The sequence below is a fragment of the Mizuhopecten yessoensis genome, unplaced genomic scaffold (genome assembly GCF_002113885.1).
Source record: "Mizuhopecten yessoensis strain PY_sf001 unplaced genomic scaffold, ASM211388v2 scaffold7399, whole genome shotgun sequence".
In the NCBI taxonomy this organism is placed as follows: Eukaryota; Metazoa; Mollusca; class Bivalvia; order Pectinida; family Pectinidae; genus Mizuhopecten; species Mizuhopecten yessoensis.
The window spans coordinates 30,556-40,412 of NW_018407028.1; the positions used below are offsets into that span (position 1 = coordinate 30,556).

At 36.6% G+C, this 9,857-nt stretch overlaps 1 protein-coding gene across 1 annotated transcript; it reads right to left on the reverse strand.

Moving 5' to 3' along the window:
- Nucleotides 1-499: 499 nt before the first annotated feature.
- On the reverse strand, nt 500-9,851 carry LOC110453508. Its single transcript, XM_021502463.1, has 10 exons — nt 9,820-9,851; nt 9,480-9,539; nt 8,968-9,222; nt 8,623-8,741; nt 7,814-8,163; nt 6,833-7,724; nt 6,084-6,111; nt 5,228-5,536; nt 2,830-3,134; nt 500-2,542 (listed from the first exon to the last, which is right to left on the reverse strand). Exons 3-9 carry the CDS (start codon nt 9,149-9,151, stop codon nt 2,830-2,832), a joined length of 2,187 nt encoding a protein of 728 aa, XP_021358138.1. The 5' UTR covers nt 9,152-9,222; nt 9,480-9,539; nt 9,820-9,851; the 3' UTR covers nt 500-2,542.
- Nucleotides 9,852-9,857: the final 6 nt, after the last annotated feature.

Genomic DNA, 9,857 nt, shown 5'->3' on the forward strand with positions numbered 1-9,857 from the left:
CGTAAATTCATTAGCACTATGCCACACTAGTCACATTCTCATGTGTATTTACTTGTTAAATTAGGGTAATTTGGGTCGATAAACATCCTCGATTTTCAGGGGTTACGATCACCTACGCTCTCTACAGAGAGCGAAAGTAAGCGTAACTCCTGTATATCGAAGATGGTCGATAAATGGATCAAGCGTAAATGTCCAGAGAACTCTCAGATATTTAAATCTTAAAACATTAATGTGATTTTCTTAGGAACTTCGCTATTAAAGGTGCGATTTAATATTATTTAGGAAAAAGTGTCTTACAAAATGTGTAAAATTTGGAATACTTTTATGCACAATATCACTTCTAAGGAAAACTTGAAACTTGTTCGCCTATTTGTTAGCTAGCATGACATCTGTGAAAGTGAAGAAATGCATCTATTTCTACAAACGCGTTCACGCATTATTTAAATGCCAATGAATGGTATTGCTTGAATGATAAATTCTGGCTTTACTGAAAAAAATATTTTAGACAACAGTGAAATCATAAAATAACTACACTGGAATCAGTTATTATATAACCATAACATATGTCGTATTGTGTTCATTCGACAACATTTAAGATAGGTCATTATATAATCTACAATTTTATCACATGTCAACTAGTTATACCAACTATACGTGTATCTATATATGCTCTCAATTATAGTCTAGTGCACTTGCGTTCATTGACATCCTATTATCACACAGTAAGCATCCTTATCATGTAGCCTTTGTCTGCAATCCAGTTATAACACAGAAAACATCTTAGGTATAAAGCTTGTATTTACGCCTCTTTTTTAACATATTAAACACCCTAGTTACGCAGTCTGTATTGACATCATCATTATAACACAGTAATCATCCTAGTTATGTAACATGTATTAAGGTAGCAGTATACAGTAGAAATGGCCCGACTCTGAAAAACAAGGCACATGTCGAGGAAATGTTAACAGCGGATTTACCCTACACAACACATATATACATGTATATATATATTTGTAAACTTGTTGTAAACTTTTCACTTGTGTGAAAACTATGGTTACCACATCAAAAATTACCAAAAAATGCCAAAAATGCTATTTATGACCCAAAAATTGGCCCCACAACTAAGTTCTGTCTGAAATTAAAGATTACCTACTTGGTTGCAGAAATATCTGGGTCCCAGCAAAGTTGACAAACTTGATTTTTTGCAATTTTGCGTTGTGTGCTGTTGTCGTAATTTTACCTCCTGTAAAGCTAGCTTTTCATGTGTAGGCACCCTTTCAGATTATAGCGATAATTTTGTTCATGAACCAAAAACTTTTGTTTTGTACAAATGTGAAGCTCACATAGCCAACTTTATCATGCTTATTCCAATTATAATACAGTTTTATTTTTATGATGTTTTTTTTTTACATATCATTATACAGGGGTTAGCCATTTAACAAAAATATATCCCATAGCCACAACCCTCTACTGTACACTGCTACCTAACATCTCTGTTATGACACAGTTAGCATCCTAGTTATGAAGCTTGTATTTACATCTCCGTTATAAAACAGTAAACACCCTATATTTACATCACTGATATAAACAGTAAACATCCGAGTTATGTAGCCTGTATTTACATCACTGGTATAAACAGTAAACCTCCTTGTTATGTAGCTTGTATTTACATATCTGTTTTGAACATAATAAACATTCAAGTTATGCAGCCTGTATTTACATATTTGTTATTATATAGTACGCATCCCAGTTATGTAGCTTTATTGGCATCTTCCTTTACAACACAGTAAACATCCTAGTTACTTAGTCGTATTTACATCCTTGTTATAACACAATAAACACCATAGTTATGTTGCCTGTAATTACATCACTGTTATAACACAGTAAACATCCAAGTTACGTAGCCTGTATTTGCATCTCTGTTAGAACACAGTAAACAAAACAGTTTCCTAATCTAAGTGTACATTACTGTGGGATATGCAACCTGTATATACATATATATTATAACACCTCGGTAACAAAAATGTTATGTTATAGCATGCGTTGTCCTGTTTTAACACAACGAACACCTTATGTATGTAGCCTGTATATACATATCTGTTATAACACCACGGTAAATAAACAGCCTTGATACGTAGCATACACTTCATCATCTTTACCAGCAGGTTTGTTTCCTAAACTGATACTGTCGCATTACATACACAATCTTAATTATTTTGCTATCTACATGAAAGAATTTGAAATCAGTAATATTGTATTAGAATTCAAATATCCGATCGTTTATGTACATCTTCTTGTATATCGCACATTGACATACAATACACATGATACACTCACTTTGATGAAATGAGTATGTTATTTAACATTTTACTAGCAGTAGAGTGTAGTTCTTCGGAAAATGTCTTTGGTCCATTATCTTCTAAAACTGCGCACAGAGAGAAAAACTCACATAACACCAGTCTGCGACAATCCGAGCAGCATATCATCTCTATGGTAATAGACACAAGCTCTTTGGTATTAGAACAATGTTGGAGTCCTTAACCTACAATGGAAATAAAATTGAAAAGTATCAATAAGTTAGATAAGCAAAGCGGAATAAGAACATCGATATTTTCGCTAAAATAATTATGATATACCGATACACATTTCAAAATATAATATTATTATTCCCATTCTAATAAATTTCAGCTAAAATTTGCGTTTTCATTAAAAAANTACACTTTCCTCTAAAGTAAAAGAGTGGGAATCCTGAGCTCCAGGAAAATGTAGATGTAAATAACATGACTGTTTGAATATACAGTTTCACTTCGAAAAAAACAAAAACAGTACCTATGAGGGTTTTAGGGTTCCAATAAGGGATTCGGTGTCCATGTCGCATTCTTGCATCGCCAGGAGAATTGAATTCACAGTTGGGCGGGGATTGGTCTCTTTAATGAACGCCACCAGTAAAGCGGTGATCTTCTCTCGAGTTCTGTTGTTTTTGTACTGGTCGTCAAACTCATCAACTTTTTTGGGAGCGAATCCAAGTTCCAGGAATAAGTTGAAATATGATTTGATGTCAACGTGGTCAGCGATGATCGGAACATCATTGACAGACAAATTCCTCTTTAACCATTTATCCGGCAATGTCTCGTCTGAAAAGTACAGAAAATATACAAGCAAACAATAACTGACTGAAATAGTCTAACGGAAGGCCAGAAAAAATAACAAGAGGCCCAAATGGCCTGTATCGCTTACCTGGAAATGTTAGCAACATTAAAGTTGGAATATCTAGATGTTGCCGGTAGTGTACATGTATTACAAGGCTAGTCAGGGGATATATTTATATGCAATTGCACTAAAATCCTGTAATTCCTACAGGAAAAGGAGGATTTTGAAGAATTTGTTGTTCCCCTTATTGGGCCATGCCCTGACCCCATGTGTGTGTGTGTGTGTTTGGGTGGGTGGGGCTGGGGGTTCAGACCCACCGTTCACACAAAATCAAGTGTTGCCTCACCCAATGATGATTTAGATAAAAAATAGACATAATCCTGTCATTCCTACAGTAGAAGAATGATTTTAAAGATGTTTTTCTATTTTTCCTATTTGGCCCCGCCCCTCTGACCAAAGGGGCTTCAACCCAACTATTCATACAAAATTGATTTCCCTTCCAAATAGGATGCTATTGTTCAAATTTGGTCAAAATACCTTCATCCAAACGGAAGAGGAAAGATATTACAGCTATTCCTCTATATCTGTGTTTGCACCCTCACTGCCCCAAGGAGGGTCAGACCCACCGTATTTATAAAATTGGTTCCCTTCACCCAGTGTGCTTCATCCCAAATTTAGTCATGTTCCTCTACCCTCAGGGGGGCCACACACACTATTTATACAAAATTGAGTCCCACTGGCACAAGGATGCTCCAGACTAAATAAAGATAAGAACCTGTAATACCTAAGGTAGAAGAAGGATTTAAAAGGTTGAACCTCTATTTCCCCTATTAGACCCGTCCCTCTGCCCATAGGGGGTCACACCAATCGTGTATACAAAATTGAGTCCCCTTGGCCCAATGATGCTACAGACTAAATTAGGATAAAATCCCTGAATCCCTATGGTATATATTTTTTTTAAAGTTTTACCTATATTTCCCCTTTTGGGCCCCGCCCCATGCCCCTAGGGGGACCACAACGACCTTTGGTACAAAATTGAGTACCCTTGGCCCAAGATGATCCAGACCCAATTGGGAAGAAATCTTTAATCCCTATGGTAGAAGGAGGATTTTAAAGGTTTTACCTCTATTTCCCCTATTGGGCCCGCCCATCTGCCCCCAGGGAGGACACACCCACCATTAATACAAAATTGAGTTGTCTTGTCTTAAGGATGCTCCAGACTAAATTAGGATAAATCCCTTTATATATATGGTAGAAGAAGAAGTTTAAAGGTTTAACCTCTATTTCCTCTATTGGGCCCCGCCAATCTGCCCCCAGGGAGGACACACCCACAATTTATACAAAATTGAGTTGTCTTGTCTTAAGGATGCTCCAGACTAAATAAGGATAAATCCCTTTATATATATGGTAGAAGAAGAAGTTTAAAGGTTTTACCTCTATTTCCCCTATTGGGCCCGCCCATCTGCCCCCAGGGAGGACACACCCACCATTTATACAAAATTGAGTTGTCTTGTCTTAAGGATGCTCCGGACTAAATAAGGATAAATCCCTTTATATATATGGTAGAAGAAGAAGTTTAAAGGTTTTACCTCTATTTCCCCTTTTGGGCCCCGCCCATCTGCCCCCAGGGAGGACACACCCACCATTTATACAAAATTGAGTTGTTTTGTCCTAAGGATGCTCCAGACTAATTTGGATAAATCCCTTTACATATATGGTAGAAGAAGAAGTTTAAAGGTTTTACCTCTATTTCCCCTATTGCGGACCAGGTGAGCTAAAAAAAAACGACAGCATCAGAGATAGAGAAGAGCATGGATACGCAACTTTTAAAACAAATACTGATTACAAAAAGAGAATGGAAGAAGGGAAATTAAGGGTGTAGAAAACCTAAGTGAGCAAATCACATGGAACAATGAGGATATGTCTAAGGAAGAGTTATGTCATAAACGGATGGATATATAGCAACACTTACTTAGAAGAAGAATACATGACAAAGGAAAGACAAAACAGAAAGAATTGTGGAAAAGGAGAGAGATAATGTTGCAGACACAAACAGACAGACTGCAGCATAACGTACCTATAAACAGCACATTCCTGTTGGAGTCCAGAATATTCACGAGCAGGGAAGGGTCCATTCCATGTCGTGACATTGCATTTGCTATAGCCAAGAATCCAGTATCAGCCTTCGTTTTGAGGAGGTGAATGAAGATCTTTGTGATGCGAGATCTAAAGGCGAGGTGACGGTGCTCTTCCATCTCCTGCTCAACTATCGCAACCGGACAGTCCAGTTCGGCAAAGAACGTCTGGTATGTACTGCCGATGTATCTAGTGACTCTACCAATCTCTTTGAACGACAGTTTTCTGTCCGGCAATTTCTTTGTCTTGCCTGCAATATGCATAGCTCTATTACCTCAATATACATATTTTATATTCTAACCGTATACTGTGGAGTGCACAAGACCTGTAGTACAGTATTTGTGGAATATAATTATAACAGAACAATGAAGCCCATGCTTGTCTTACGGTAGTTAATTATCCCGTCACATGTGATTTACAATTGCGTTATTCGATATATAATTATTTAAAAACAACAATGTAACGAAGTGCATGTTTAGTCTGATCTGTCAACATTGTTTAATTGTGTTTTTAAAACAACGAAGGAAACAAAAGGACATCATAAATAGGCATCAACTCATATAGCCAGTTCTGAAAGGTAGTTTTATACTTTCTAGTAACATGCTATTTATTTCATAATGTGTAGATTTCCTATCAATGCCATGGTTGGATAGGGTGTAAGTATAGTTCTTACTGCCAGTCGGTTGTTTTAACTTGTTCTGCGAAAAACTCGAACCGATATTTAAAAACAACACAGTATTTTAAAGTAACATGTTTTTTAAATTTGTAAAATATTGCGTTGAAGGGCATTAACTTACCAACATGTCGCTTAAGAGCCCGTTTCTTCTGTAAAACAAAAAGTTAAAATACTACACTTTGATAGGAACTTCATAGACGATAAAACTGTTTGTGGTTATGATAATTTCAAGGAGCAAAAAGGACGCATTAGAGTAGTGTGTCATTCGTGTTTCAGGGTATCAGTTGCAATTATAATCAGACGTATAAATTAAAACTGGTATCTGGTATACCTTTGTATAAAGACATGGATAAATTACGATCAATACGATTAATTAATCAACGTTTATCAAATCAAAACGTTGCAGTGTTAACATATGAACATTAAACTTGTTCCATTAACCGCCCCAACACACCTCCCATATCGAACATCAACACGCACACAAAACATATGAATATCAATAGAGTAATACATAGGGAATACAAAAAATGTATACATTCTAATCTCATAATGCTATTTGTTCGGCATTTTGGTTTTTGTCCAATAAGTTTATTAAGTATAATTCTTCGAAAAATTCGATAATAATGTGCTCTGAAAAGAGTTACTGGGGAAATTTTAATGTTGTTTCTCGTAACGAACACATAACATACTAGATGTACTGGTACAAATAGCCGGTACGTGTTTTTCAGTGTTAATGAATTAAATGTTATATTTGTATTATGAACAAGATCTATAAACTGTTTATCTCTACGTCTTTTGAGCATCGGACATCGAAGTATTTATGAGTTCGATGTGATACGTGTATTACATATTAATATTTTCACTGTTTACCTTCTCGTCTGGGTTCTTGAACCAGATGTAGAGGTCATTTTTGTCTATCCATTCGCGCCGTTTTAAACCGTAGCATCGCAGATGTGCTGTCTGCCGTAAATCGTCCACCTTCACCATCTGTTCAGCTGCTGTGAACCGGAAGTCGTTGTGGAGGTATATTTGGTATGCTAGATGACTTTGGTGATTTAACTTTAGAATCCGCTGGAGAAGAAATGTTAGAATACTGAGTAGTTTAATTCCAGTTCCTGTTGGTACGGAGTGATCTGTATCCGTCTTGAACATAGTAACCTTCATGGCATTGTCGCTGCAGTTGATGATCATTTTCCACAGAAAATCCACAGACAAGCAGGCAAAACCGCGTCGGATGAACTTCAAACCATCATCTCCGAGCTCTTTCAGTCGCTGGAACCTGTGAATACAGGAGGCAATCATCTTGTCCCAAACGGCCTGTGGGATGAATGGGTTGTCGAACTTCACACAAAGAGTGACAGTGGTAACTGTGTCGGGATCAGCAAGAACTGGACTAATTACCTCGGGATCTGCAGGTTGAAGGATGCTTGGTACTATGAAGTAATCCACCTCGGCATCTACCGATATTGGTTTAGTAAGTAGTCCAAGGGTTTCCATGATGATGTAGAGTCTGTCTTCTTCATCTAGGAACCGATATTTCGCAGGACGATCCCAAAGTTGCCTGATGAAATCGTGTGATAATACGCCGGATTTCTCATACTCTGTCCATTGAAGGCTTTGCTTGGTCGAAAGGTCAGATGTAAACTTTGGAGCAGTGATGATGGCTTTGAATGCATTAATTATCCATTGTGGTTGAAGAACGATGAATGGGCTCTTGCTATGGAGATCAAAACAGAGGAACGATCCAGAGAACCTTAGTGTCCTGAAGAAAGAAAAAAATGGTTTTAAAGTTATCCAATGCTATGTGTAAAATTATTTGATATATCACATGTTATAAATATATCTACTCACATTATAAACCCCATTACGTCATCTTCTGCTAATGGCACTGCTGACTTGCTATTGATTTCTAACAAATCAGCATATGTCAAGATAATCCTGCCTTCATTCTTCAGTCTCACCAGCTCGTATTCCAAGGCAACCCATCTTGCAGGTACTGGTTTCATCCACTGGGACTGGAGGGGGGCAATCGATATGATTTTTTTCCACACCCGCTCGTAAGTATCTTGATTTTTAGTGGAATCATTCAGATCGGCTATGGGGAACATTTCCTGGACGTGGGTTGCCATAATTTCACGGAGTTCAGGTTTCTCGTACAGCTTTTCTAGCACAGAAGCAAACATCCTTTTCTGTTCCTCTTTCTGCGTAGAAGACAATACTTTGATGAATTATAAATCATAAATGAATCCTACATTGAAAATAATACATGATAATATTCATAAACGCTATGTCTATATACATGTTCAAGCAGTCAAACTATTGCAAAAAAAATAAAAAATGCATGAGTTCAACAAATAAAAATAAATTAGAATATTTATGTGAGGTAACAACATGCATTGTGCGGCTGGATGACTATCATCTTATTTTATTTTTGAAGCGAATTGCATACGTCACATGTGACATAGCATTGATGGTTTCGATATTGTTTTAAGGATAGCATATTGTATCCTGATTGTAATATTATGTCAAACCTTTTTTCATGTTTAAAAAGTTAAACGCGTCTCTTTATAAAATATACCTATGGAAACATATACAGTCCTTTGTAAAAACTAATTAATTTAACCGATTTTATAGTTTTCCTAACAGTTTCAAAAACTTACATTTTTAGAAACAATGTCTAAATGAGATCCAACAAGGATGACTGGTGGAGTTCCTTTACCGGGTGCTGCTCTGTCGATTGCATAGGTAGCGATATTCCTCAGCCAGAACTCGATTCGCTCTGTACAACAAACAAATGTGCTTAAGAATTGGACTTAACAATTTAGTTACTTGTTTTTTAGCTTAAATAATAAGATAAACAATGAAGTACAAGAGGGTATAGTATAAGTATGAGTCTTTCCGGTTTTCATTCGTATCATTCCCGAATAGGTTTAATTGATCAAACAATTTACAATAAAATTGATTGAGAAAATTAAAAGCAATATATATTGTATTGGCAAACCTACCGTATCCATCTTTTGCTCGGCTTGGATCAAGACACATAGCCACGTCGAACACCAGGACGAAGACCATGTTGCTTGACATAAAACAGTGGTGTGTGTTATAGAACACCTTCTCCCCTCCAAAGTCATAGATTGTGACGTAGCCCTTCACATCCCCATCATGCTTGTCCTCTTTTTCTGTACCCATCACCTTTTCTATAACACTTTTTTGTTCTTGCGTTAATTCAAAGTGTTGTGGTATTTCAACATCTTGAATCACTGCAATATGGAAACGAAGTTATAACCACTGTGCTGGTGAATGTTCCCCACGATTTATATTCGTAAATTTAGAAATCCTATGGGGAAATATAGGAGTATGTTATGATAAACTCTATATATAACGTTAACATGTTAACCGTCTGATGCAAGTACCGGGACAATCAGTACTTTATATCATGTGCTTTGATCCAGTTATTCATCGTTGAAAATTGTAAGCATTTTACAATTAAGTTTTTTGGTGGTCAAGGACAGATTACCTCTTTCTTTTATTCTGAATGGTAGCGTCGGGAAGAACTGTTTCAGTTTCTGTTTGATACCTGTAGAGTAAATATACAATGATTATCTCAGTGACGGTACAGCAAGTATTACAAATCACAGAAGTAGTTAATGGCTCGTACATATAGAACTATGGTTATCAGTATGCCAGTTAAGTTATCCATTCCCCACCTGTAAATGCGTTGTTTATTAAAAAAGGTTGGTTTCAACTTATAAGTAGGCTTTAAAGTGACACGTGATTAATAATTTACTTAAAAACTTATTTCTTTTAAAGTTATGTTAATTATTAAGTCTCTGTTCTTCATGTGTCTTTCCACTTACCAGTCTTCTTCCTAGCTGACAATACAGGCGCATCCACC

Excerpts from the sequence above, each read along its gene's own strand:
- LOC110453508 (XM_021502463.1), bottom strand. The coding sequence starts at position 9,151 with ATGGGTACAGAAAAAGAGGACAAGCATGATGGGGATGTGAAGGGCTAC. Across the intron at positions 8,742-8,967 it reads CCGAGCAAAAGATGGATACG|AGCGAATCGAGTTCTGGCTG; the intron begins GTAGGTTTGCCA and ends TTTGTTGTACAG. Across the intron at positions 7,725-7,813 it reads GACGTAATGGGGTTTATAAT|GACACTAAGGTTCTCTGGAT; the intron begins GTGAGTAGATAT and ends TTCTTTCTTCAG.